The 13,206-nt window shown below is 33.2% G+C and overlaps 1 protein-coding gene across 1 annotated transcript; it reads left to right on the forward strand.

The window, feature by feature from the left end:
* The first annotated feature begins 484 nt into the window (after window positions 1–484).
* LOC128989757 (uncharacterized) lies at window positions 485–10,785 on the forward strand. Its single transcript, XM_054411792.1, has 3 exons — window positions 485–1,007; window positions 6,849–7,005; window positions 10,436–10,785. Exons 1-3 carry the CDS (start codon window positions 743–745, stop codon window positions 10,734–10,736), a joined length of 723 nt encoding a protein of 240 aa, XP_054267767.1. The 5' UTR covers window positions 485–742; the 3' UTR covers window positions 10,737–10,785.
* Window positions 10,786–13,206: the final 2,421 nt, after the last annotated feature.

The following is a 13,206-nucleotide window of genomic DNA, read 5'->3' on the forward strand; positions in this document are numbered from 1 at the left end:
TCGGATTGTTGTTCAGGAGGTCCCGGGTTCGAATCCCGCTGGCAGCACTATCTTTTTGTCAACAAATTTTTCATATCAGCAAGTTTGGTTGGTTAGGTTAGGTTATGACAGTTTAATTTTATAATACTAAATTTTAAAATTAATTTTATAATTAATTGAAAATTATAAGTAATCATTAATTAGATTTTTATCTTATATAGTTTTTATATTATCAGCAAGTCTGGTTGGTTAGGTTATGTTATGACAGTTTAATTTTAAAAATTAAAAATTTATTTTATAATTTTAAAACAATATTTTATAATTAATAAGTTAATTTTATAACTAAAAATTAAAAAAAAAATTAAATTCTTTCAACTTAGCAGTTCTAGCGGCGAACGCTGACACTACAAGATATGTTAGCCTTAGTCCCTCCCGTGTGCCCCACCGTAATAATAACCACTCATTCGATTTTGAGGTTAGTTAGTTACTTACTCTCACAATGCAGACCTAACCTACAAAGCTACCACCAAGTTACTGTTAGTTTAGTAAAAGTTACTACTAAACTTATTTAGTTAGTAAGTTAGTATGAAGAAGTAGAGCAAGCTGGGCCGCAGACGGATAGTCTTGTATAGTTATTTTTTTAATTAATGTTTTGTGTCAATGTCAATGGACAATTATGTTAATCCAAATTACACTAGACAGTAGGCTAATCCTGAAGTCAATAAATATTTCATAGTCTATAGGAAGGTGGGGTATATTAGATATGACTAATTCTGGAGAGGTTGTCAATTCTAAGATTATGGATGCTGATTCCAGTAGCGAAGAATATTTAATTTTTTCAAACAGCAATGTTAAAAATGTAAATATTGCTAACACCAGTGTTAGCAGGTTAAGAAGGAAAAAGATTAAGAAGGGTATCATTTTTCTATCAACCATTCCGCCATTCATGAACGTTACAAAAATTACTGAAATAATGAGTCAATATGGAGAAGTTGGAAGAGTGTTCCTTCAGCCTGCTAAAACAAAAGGTAATAGGCTAACTTACACACCTTAACCAAAATGGGTACAGTTTCTTAACTGGGCTACGCTAATATCGATTGAAACTATCGAATTGAAAATTTTGATTAATAATTGATATATTAAAATATATCTAGGCCTATTACCAAATTAAACTATCATAACCTAACCTAACCAACCAAACTTGCTGATGGTGAAAAAACCGCATGAAGGTGTACTAATAGAGTTAGTTTAAATGATTTGTTGATGACCTTTTTATTGTTAGGCCTATCTTGTAAAAATACTGTCATGGCAACCGATCAACCCATGTTAAATTTAGATAAGTTTACATTCACGTCTAGGGAAAAGCCCTGTTGTCCGATTTGTACCATTTTAAATCTATAACTTCCACAGTTACTACGACTGTGCTAAATTTTGTGTGAATGGCTTCAGCCGTTGAGGAGTATTTGTAAAACAAAAGCAGGAGTGTAGTTTAAGAGCTTCGCTCGCTCCGTCCAGTAATGCTTATTATTATAAGTACTGGTAGCCTATATTTTGTTTAGTTAGACAACGCAAATAAATAAAATTAACCCCACCTCAACAAATCTGCTGACTAAGCGAACGGAATTACAATTTACCCGGCTGGATTTCTACTAAAATATTCCCTAAAAACTGTCAGATTTATTTCTTATTTAAATAACATTAATTTTAGTTTGAGTACTTAGGTTTGCTGCTACAGGGAAGATACTGAGACGTGTATCTACAGGAATGTTGATAGCTTAGTATGAAATAAACAAGATTACCAAATTTAATTAAAATATATTGATAAAAAAGAAAACTACAACAGTTTATTTATTCTCCATAAGAATAACATGGGAATTTAAAATTTATTTAACTATCACCGTAACCGTTGGGCATACAACAACACTTCAATTTACAAAATTATTCACTTTTTTAAGCTCTACAAAATGGTTTGACGAGAAATAATGAAATTTCGTGTTTTTAGGGTCAAAAATGAGAAAAATCTACTTTTACCCCATAAAACCCCCATAAACCCCCCTTCCCATAAACCGATTATGGTGGTTCGCGTTGTTCGAATAAACGTAGGTTTACACATTTGTACCAAATTTCATCAAAATCAGATCATTTTTGCTCGAGTTATCGCGCTAACTGATACATGTACAGTAGAGTCCCGCAAACTTGGTGAAATGTAGACTGGAAGAGTGCCGAGTTTGTGAAATGCCAGGTTATCGGGAACTAGGGTTAAAAATAAGAACAATCAAATTTTTAAGATTTTTAACCGCCTTTTAGCGAAATTACCTATGAATAAGCTATTACCATAGTACTCATGGTAAGACCTGGACCCGGGACCGATTTAATTTTTGATTTTGAGGTCCCTAGAGGCCAAAAACACTATCCGTTCAAATTCATATATATATTATATATACATATATTATTTATTATTCATATAAATGTTTTTTATATATTATTTATTATATATTTATTTATTTATATTACCGTATATTTATTTATTTATATTATATTTATTTTATTTATTATATATACTAGCTGTTACCCACGGGCTTCGCCCCGTTTGACATCATAAGTATTATTGATTGGTTAAGTTAACCTGAAATAAACAAAATACAGTAAAAGAAACAAATAATCACACCTGATTTTAATAAGGTAATAAATTGAAAGAATAACAAACAAATAAGTACAGCTGAGGTATTTTTAACATTAGGTATATGAAAAGTTCCCTTTAGAAAGGAATTACGACCTTAAAGGGCAATTTATGACATAGGCCTAATGGATAATTTTGCGCAAGGTTTCTCGTCATGACGAACATTTTAAGTATATGGTTTATGGGGGTGTGACTTGTAGTTTTCTCAAAAGTTCATGGGTACTTTTGGCTTTATATATAGATATATATATATATGTCCGTTAGTGCGATAACTCGAGCAAAAATGATCCGATTTTGACAAAATTTGGTACAAACGTGTAAACCGATGTTTATTCGAACGAGTTCGCGATCCAGTATAATCGGACCATGGAAACGGGGTTTTATGGGGCAAAAATGTGGTTTTCCCATTTTTGACCCTAAAAACAAAAGAATTTGCAATTTCTTTTTAAACTGTTTTGTAGAGCTTAAAAAAGAAATAATTTAGTATATTAAAGCGCTGTTGTATGCCTAACGGTCACGGAGAAAATTCAAAAATAGTGTACTTAGGCATTTAAAATATCCATGTTATTCTTATGGAGAAAATGAAAATTGCTGTAGTTTACTTGTTTATGGATATACAGGGTGTTTCCGAATTGTCTGGACATATTTTGTGGACTTGTTCCCTGGGCTAAGACAAACATAAAACACCATAGAAGTATGGGTCTAAAACGCCTAGATTTCTCTCTGTCGGTCCGTTTGTGATTTGTATAAATTATTTAATATCTTTGGCATTTTTCAAGATAGAGATTTAAAATTTGGTATGAATGTGTAGTTCTAAAGGTACAAAGAACTGTGAAAATTTTTTTCCAATATCTCAAGCCGTTTCATGGCGGATATTTAAAATCTTTAATACCAAATTTCATGAAAACCGTAAATATTAAGACAATTTTTCACCTCACCAAAAGGATAGAGAATTTTAATACAAATCAAATGAAACCTTGTTCGTTAAAATCAGATGGAAAATGACTGAGTTATACGTTTTTTTACACCTTCGGATATGCAATTTAATAGAACTACCATGTAATAGAACTACCATGTACTCAAGTATGATAGGAGATCTAGGTAGCAGATTTAAGGGGATGGGGAGGGCAACACGAAGATTTATACAATACTTAATTAATTTGTTCACCTAATTGTTCATAAAATATATTTTTTTAAATCTATTTAGTGTTTTTAACTTACTTACGAAATGTAGCTCAGTCGTGGTGACTGTGGGAAGGTATCGATCTGAAATGGTACAAATCGGACAACAGGGATTTTCCCTACATGAATTTAAACTATTCTAAATTTAACATGGGCCATATGGGTTGATCGGTCGCCATGACAGTGTTTACAAGATCTATATAATTAATACGCTACGTGAAACGTTGTCGGTTGAACTTCTTAACCGATTTTATCCTTTGACGTCTCATTGGAAAGAGCGTGTCGCTTAGATTTGCAAACTGACCTTACATTTTTTAAAAAGTCCCTTGGGCTCTGCCCCAGTGGCTGATAAAGTTCCCATGTTATCCTTATGAAGAACATAATTGTTTACATTTTAATCAGCTGTATAATTCAATTGCTGTTATTTACTTTTCAATTCAATGAAACGCATTGGGTACATTTACTGATTTTGTTGAAATTAAATATGTACAATTTTTATTTACATTCATAATACATATTACAATGTAAAAAATCGAGAGAAAGCCTGGACAGTTTGATACATTTTACCGAATAAGAAAAATGAATTGACATAGTAGGCCTACTGTATTTCTTGGGAAATCATTGAAAGAACCGATTTGTTAACCATGGAAACATAGCAAAGTTATAGAACGCCACCAAGTAGAGGAAATAGAGATTAAAAAAAATTACTATTGTTATCAACCTATATTGTATTGATTGTAAATATTTAACAGCAAATAAATCTTTGAGTAGCTCTTCAGGCGTCCGTTAGTCAGTTTCAGATTTCTTTTCACCGATATTTTTGGATTGTTCGGACGCCTGACGGACGTTTTTCAGGTTAGAAAATGGTACTATTTTTAATTAAATGATCGATTTTATATTTTAAGTAATGCTTGTAACAATTAACAAGACGAACGATCAAAATTTGATAGAATATTGTGTTGTGTTGTAATTAAACCTTTTTGGACTTTAACAAACCCTGTAAATAAAGTGACGATAGAATGACTGCAACCAAATGACTGACAGTTTTGACTGAGAAATTGTTCATTATATAATGAAGACACCTACAGCTACAATATGAAGATTCCCACAAACAATGAACAAGGATGTTAGACGAATACTATTTTGTAGGAAAGCTTTTGAAAAGTGATCAAATATTTACAAGAATTGTTGATTATATGGAACTGTTAGGTACCGTACGTAATATATGAGTTCAGTCTTAAACTCATCCTGAAATTATGATGGCTTTTATTTGTTTTAGGATTTTGTTTTTTAGGATGTTAGACGAATACTATTTTGTAGGAAAGCTTTTGAAAAGTGATCAAATATTTACAAGAATTGTTGATTATATGGAACTGTTAGGTACCGTACGTAATATATGAGTTCAGTCTTAAACTCATCCTGAAATTATGATGGCTTTTATTTGTTTTTAAATAACTACTTTACTTCTTTGCAATTGCTTTATTTCAAGCAACGTGTACACTAGTGACAATAAAAAGGTAAGCAAAATAGGCTTAACGTCTATCAACAAATCATTTAAACTAGCACATTACAAATGAACAAAAGGGGGAAACAATCGGATTAATAATTTACCACAATCGTTGAGCATAATTTACGACAAAACTAATAACCTAATTAGGCCTAATGACACAATATTAGGCCCAAACTTTATTGGGCACCATTGACTTTAGAAACTGTGTAGACAAGTGAACCAGACATACTTGACGTAAGTGACTTTGGATACTTTAAATAAGCATTCCATTTAAGTGAACAAGATTGGATACTGATTGGTGACTTTACTTTGGGTACTGCCATAGACTAAGCAACACAAGTAGACTCCTCATCCCATTGTAAATTTTGAAGCTTGTTTTTCATGTCTAGTTCATGTACGTCCACACTGATCGCTGGGGTAGACCACATTTTGTTTCTATTATTTTAGGGTTATTTTCATGATTTGTGCTTTACTATTTGGTTATATAACTAGGGGACCAGTTATTCTTTATGATTAAATCGTTTTATTTGATTAAATGAGGTTTTAAATGACTGAAATAACAAGAAACAAATTGTAAACAAAACATAACCTCTACAGTTGGACGTACAGAACAAACAATAAAATTGGCTTCAGCTGTTCCATAAGGATGACAAATCTACTAAGGGAGTATGATTTATCTATGGTACTGCAAGTAGACATCTCATTTATGTAAACCAGATGTACCATTGCCATTTGGATACCAACTGCAAGCAGACATTTAAATTATGAGAACCAGATTAACCATTGACTTTGGATAAATTACTGCAAATATAAAGTAGATACATCATTTACGTGAACCAAATGTAGGCCTACTATTGACTTTGGATACTGCAAGTAGACTTTCCATTTATGTGAGCCAAACGTACCATTGACTTTGGTTGGATACTACAAAGAAACATTTCATTTACGTAAAACAGAATGACTTTGGTATTTGATTAATATGCTTCCTCCGCTCAATATTGCAGGCAGACAACTGCTTTGTACACCTAGTTAATTTGGTTATGTAATCACTGATATTCAGTTTAGTGTATTATTTTATCATTTTATGATATTTATCTCAACGCTGCGGAGCAGCACGGGTCCTCTAGTAGGTACATTAGAAAAGCGAAATAAAAACAAAGAAACAGATAGGAGACTGAATACGTTTTGAAATAGAATTCTGTTATCTTGATGTTTGTTATAACTATAATCATTGTTTTATCTATGTTATAACTTAGATGAAGTTTTCTGACCGATGGTAAAACACGGTTGTTGCCAAAATGCATTCTAGTTTAAATTTTAATTTACCTCCCTGTTTTCAAATCAGATGCCTTCCAAAATGTTATCCAAGTTTGTTTTTATACAACCAGAAATTTGTTGAATCTGAAGAAGGTGTGTGTGCTATTGTATGTTTAAACAGTTGGTAGATCTACAAATAAAATTGTATTTACTAGGTCTGATCTCTTTTTGTCTGTTTAGGGAAGAAGCCTTCTAAGCATTTCACAGAAGGTTGGGTGGAGTTTCTGAGTAAACGAGTGGCCAAAGAAGTAGCAGAGAATTTGAATAACACCACCATTGGAGGACGGAAGAAAAGTAGATTTTACGATTATATATGGAACTTGAAATATCTCCCCAGGTACTGTGTGGTTTTTAACTTATTTTTATTGGATTAACTATTCTTAAATAGCCTAATAGTCTTTTCCCCGCCAATTCACCACTTTTAGCGAATTTCCCATTTAGGAAATTAGATTTTACCATAAGTCTCATGGTAAGACCTGGACCCGGGACCGAATTACTTTTTTGTTTTGAGGTTCCCACCAACTGATCAAATTCATATTTGTCCGTTAGACAATAACTCGAGCAAAAATGATCTGATTTTGATGAAATTTGGTGTAAACCTACATTTTAATTATCAAATGTTACTTACCCTATCTACCTCTTTGCCGTTTGGTCAAAGTCCATTTCACAAAACTTAAAAAAAAAGCAAATATGATCTAGGCCTATGAAAAATAATACACTTTTCAAACAAAGACTATTAACATTTAGGAAACTACAAAAGAAACACATTTGAAAAAGAAATACTAGGCCTAATTAAAAACTGACTTATATTACATACCTACAATACTTTACAGATTTAACCTCTAAGGTTTATTTTCTTGTTGTTTTTTTTTCATGTAACAGGAATTATTTATTTATTATTTATAGCCTATAATGGATTATTTAGGTTCTTAATTTATGTTTAATTTATTTATTTAAAATTATGATCTCTGCCCTTTTTTCTAATTTAAATTTTTCTTATCTCTTCTAAATTTTTAGTCCTGGGAATTATAATTGAATTTCCACATACTGATGAGAATTTGGAGGGTGGATGATCCCGCGTAATGACGTCCTTTGGATGTCCAGGTCTCCGCTGTCGGACAACCTTGTGGTTGATCCTGGACCTCAATGACGACCCCCGTGGAACTCTTCTTGGCATGGTGGTGAGCTGGCGAAGTCGTTTGGCCTAGGACGTATCGTTAGGTGGCAGATTTTACCAATCCTAAGATAATAAGGGGAACTGCTCGATCCAGCCCCGTCCTAAGCCTCTTAAATCTTCTTCCACACTGATGCACTGCGAATGGTATGAAATACATACCGTACATAATTCTGGAGTTACTATGTTCTATTCCAATGATTCAGGAAAAGCATTTGTTGGAAATCACCTGCTAGAAGTACAGTTTTAGCCATGATGTTATTGGAACTATCACACCTCTTAACGAGACATTCCTTGCTTTAAACATACTTTATAGCTAAAACACCAAGACTCTTTTTAAACAAGGTTTTACCTTTGTGTTAAAGACAAGTTTTAAAATTACCTTTTGGTATTACTATGCTTATGAAGTATCAACTACAATTGACCGTTTTAGCAGATAAAAGATAGACTAGAAAAGATTTTGATAAATTAAATTGACCAAAGACCACTCTTAGATATACTCATGATTTTACCCGAGCAAAGATCGGTCCCCAGGTACTAAGCTAAGCATTAAGCATAGTATAGCATTGAAGTTAATGCACAGACTTCTGTCCTCACTGTCCAGCACAGACGCAAACTTTGCAATATAGATGCACTGTCATTTTTAATGTTAGTAATTGTTGAGTTCCCAACACCAAACTCATGAGCTAAGCTTAAACCACTTCCACCGTTTTTCAGACGATCTAGTATTTTAAGTATGTCAGTTATACTACATATTAGTTTTGTTGACTTTGCTATAGCGTACTGTCAACAATCACTGACCCAAAGCGAGATTATGTGTACTTGATACTTTAGCGCTGTCACCGTGTCGCTGAGTTTTGTGCAAAGCGTTGCACCGCGTGCGCTCCTGCTGGTCGCTCTCGTGATGTTGGCGTGGCAGTAATTTGAATTTAATGTCCTTGAGGGCGATTTTGGTTTTAACCGACATTACGGATTTATGACAATATTCTGTGCTATTGTAAGTGTCAGACGACTTAGAAGTACAAATAGATAGGCCTATTAAAGCTTACATAAATAATGTCTAATAAACAGAGAGCCAGAAAAATGGGTAGGTGGAAAGAACCGGATATTATTAAATTAATTTTATATACCGGCAAGGCCTATTGCCGCTTATAGCTGTGACGCATAGCGGCACGCTATATTTTTTATAGTGTGTGCAGTTCGCGAAGCCGGGTTGCATGTTTATCTCGTTGCCTGCCGCGACTGCATCAACGCTCTCTCCCACCTCCCTATACTCTTGTCCTCCTTCTTCGTCAACCGTCATCCGGACAGTAAACCTCTCCGAAAATCTCCAGGCCTTCTCTCGATGTTATGGATAAGTGACCATAGTTTAATAAGTAGGAATTAAGTATAAACAATGCTTGGCTAAGTCAGGTAACAAGTGCGGAGCCCTTCTGGCTCACCCGACAATTGAAATGTAGGAAATTACAACTTAGTCCGTTAACGTTCTTAAACATGAAATATTAAACCACATGTTCACAGAATGTAGCTTAGCAATTATCAATCAAATTCATACATGTTAACCATTCTGAATTCAATTTACCTACATATTATTTCACTCACTCCATCAGTATTAGTAAGTGATTATCCAAGTTCAGTTCATAGTTGGAAGGATAGGTTAATATTTAAATAGTTAGTTCAATTAGTGCAAATCAAGGCTGGCTAGGCAAGTGTTCTGATCTGGGTAAAAGGTCTCCGTCCCTCTGGTCCCCAGCAATCTTCCTATTTTATTGGTAGCAGATTCAGCACGCTTACATTAAGTTTGGTCCAGACACTCCTATTCCTTACCTGTTAGAATTACCCTATTTGTTCCCTCCTGATTACCCGAATTCCCACCGTTCTCCCTCCTCCATACCATACCATTACCATAACCATTAACCCCCTATCATCACCCCAACAAACGGCCCCCGGCTACATAGATCATCCTAGATTGTGAAAAAGCTAGAAGCTTTCTTTGCTTGCTGACCCCTTTGTCTTTCATGTCGCTTATAAATTAGTCATTTAACCTGTATTAAATTTGTACAAAATCAAAAATGCATTGTCTCTGTAAGTGTTATCTCTTTAGGCTTTGCAATACAAGCTGGCTAAGAGTTTCCTTAGGAGGGAACAAGCTTTTTGGATGAGGTGGGTAAAGTTGATGTCTTTAACAGTGCTTTTAATTTGCTCTCTCCTTTCCTTGTCCAGGTTTAAATTTAGGAGATATGTTTAGTAAAAACTATAACTTACTGTCATTAAAAAGGTCTTGGCTGCATCCTGTTATACACCCTTCGCAATCCTCTAGGGTATTAAAAATCAGTCATAACTCTTCAATTCAGTGGAATAAATCTGATGCTATTTTTCAGAGTTGATGTGAATGCCTCCCAGTACACCTCTTTAAAATGTTAATGCATCCATGGAAATTATTGTAACAGAGGAATTCGTTAGGAAACATGTTTATGTATTTTAGTCCGAAGACTAAGTGATCTGAGTAATTTTTTCCTCTAACAGTTTTTTTTTTTTTTTTTTTTTTAAGTTCTACACATACTAATTACTAATAAGTTATTGATGTGTTTAGGTTTAAGTGGGTTCATCTAAATGAACGTTTGGAATATGAAAGAGCAGTTATGAAACAAAAACTTAGAACTGAAATCGAACTGGCCAAGCGAGAGTCCAGTCACTTTGCTCAACAGGTGGAACTGAGTGAAAAATTGAAGAAAACAAAAAATAGAAAAACTGGTAATGTGAATGCAGAGGAAAATCATAAGAATACTAATACAATCAAGCAGAGGAAAACTGACGAAGAAATTAGAAATAAGAAGCAGCAAGCAAGTAAAGAAGATAGGTCTGCATTTTTGAAAAATTTGTTTGTTAAATGATGTATACTTGTGTTTATAAATTTGTATAAAATGTTACCCATGGATATAATGTTATGTTGCCTTACTTGTTGCCTTGATTGGGTATTTATTTTTAAATAATTTTTTTAAAACAATTTTTGGACATGGTGATGCCATGCTGCTGTTAAATTGTGAATAAATATATCAAAATTGAATTGCAGATAAATTGACTGAGTAGCTGAACGGTTTAAAGTGCTGATAATAAATTATAAATAATAGTTGCCAGTTAAATCCTATGAAAAGTTTGAAATCATTTTGTGAACAGAACTACGGTACGTAAACCATCATTGAAAATTTATCTTTTTAAGTTAGTTTAAGACGGTAAAGAATTTACCCTAGTTTTTCAAAGTTCGTCCAAGCATTCAATTTTTCTCCAGCATACCATATAGATGTATTTTTTAAATGATAAAATAAAAACAATTGATTCGGAACTTAAATTGAACTCAAACCCAGAACATTTCATATGCTAACTGTGTGTTTATCAAAGTTATTCAACTAATGTAACATTGCAAGGTTACAAAGACTTTGAAAAAAGGTTTGCCTTTTTTTCCTAAAATTTCTGAAGCAATACAAATGAAATGTATTACGATTATTAAATTATTGGCAATTTAAGTACAAAGGGGATTCTTACTAAATGTGTAGCAAAGCAACTGTAAAAGATGTAATAGTTTGTCTAAAGTTTGTAATCAATTGAATTTAAAAAATAATTTAAAGCAGTAAAGTTGTTAAACAAGTTCTGGGTACACAATGTATCAACTAATCTCATTTTATTAAAATGTTGTGCTAATAGTTCAAAATTGTGTACAATCAACAAAGCTGAAATAGCAAAATTTCCGTAGATTTGTCTCAGATTGTAGTCTACCAGCTGAAAGAACCAACAGTTGTGGTCATTTGTAGAATTGCAATAAAATACATAGCTATTGCCCCAGCCATCTGGAAAAAATAGTAATTAAGCAATTTATAGTTATGGAAACTATATTATTAAATATCATATCAAAATAATACTCAAATATAAAGAATGCTTGTTGACGAATCTAATTAAGTTATGATTAATAAACCATTATGTAAAAATTATAAATACTATCATTTGGTTTAAAATAAAAATGCTTGGTTGAATAGTCAAAACCAAACTGTAGGCTTATTTCAATGCAATTTTGCCATATGAACAAATAATTGTTGACTGCAAACTATCTTTTCTATCTTTGAGACAGTTTTCTTCAAATTAATTGTTGTGTTTTCCTTCTACGATTAAAAACGTGTTTGTGTGGCAAAAATCAGACTAATTATAAACTGAAACAAATGTTTACTGGATTCAAGTAGTCGAGGATTGAATTTGACAGCTGACTAATGTCAATTAATACAAACCCTATGAGAAGCGCAATGCCTTTGTTAAAAATTCAGTCTGGGAATATTTGAATTTCGGATAGTTCCTGCGGCGGCCACTAGGTAGCGAAGGCGATACTATCGCGAGTGTGCAGCCAAGTCAGATGACTGAGTGAGAGAGAGAGAGAGAATAGTATGGCGACCGCGCGAAACTCATTTCGGCGGCAAAATTCCAGGCTGACTATTCTACATGAACATTTAGCTTCTTAAAGGGTTTGTATTCATTCCTAATGTCCTAAGTAAAGTCATTGCAAGTAACATTACTTCATTGACTCATCAAATACTGTAGTACCGGTACATTTTAGGCTTTTGTGATGACGTCACACCGATTCTGCAATAGGTTAGAGCTGTTTTTTTTTACATTGTGGAATTGAAAAGTACAAAGTATTTAGGTTAATTCAAAGAGAGATTACTTGATTTTGCAGAAAACGATGTTGTCTCTGCAATTGCATGACTCTACCAAGGAGGATATTTATGATTTCTCCGTGACCACCGGAGATTTTTTGCCGTGCCCTGTTACCATGGCAAATTTTTACTATTGCTCCTCCGACATCATTGGAAACATATAACTTATTTGAATGATATTCAAAATTGCTCAAACCTATTCAGCCATTGTTGAGTTGAAACTCGGAAAAACACGAGTTGCCTATTATTGCAGTATGTTGGGTTTTTGACATTCATGGCTTTCCTGATGATAATACAATCGCTTAAATGGACAGTGATGCTCTTTGTGTATATATTTTAAGCTGACTATAAAAGCAGCAAAAGTGTAAAATATCTCGTAAATACCATCACTGAATTTATTATTTATAAAATTATGGATATAACAATGGTCAATTAACTGGTCTATTAACATAGTGCAAAACCGCTAAATTACCTCTGTATAATTTTCTTTTCTTACATAATTTTACCTCGATAGATAGACAAGGTGGATTTAACAGTATATTGTGGCAAATGCAATCTTTTCTTTGCCAGTTTGGTAGTTTTCTCAACAAACTTGTTTAGACGTTTCTTTAACTTAATTAACATCAACTTACACTCAGTAAAAGAGAACGGTCCACATCCACCA

This window comes from Macrosteles quadrilineatus, unplaced genomic scaffold, assembly GCF_028750875.1.
Source record: "Macrosteles quadrilineatus isolate MER2022 unplaced genomic scaffold, UCM_ALF_1.0 Scaffold_3__2_contigs__length_128488019, whole genome shotgun sequence".
NCBI lineage: Eukaryota > Metazoa > Arthropoda > Insecta > Hemiptera > Cicadellidae > Macrosteles > Macrosteles quadrilineatus.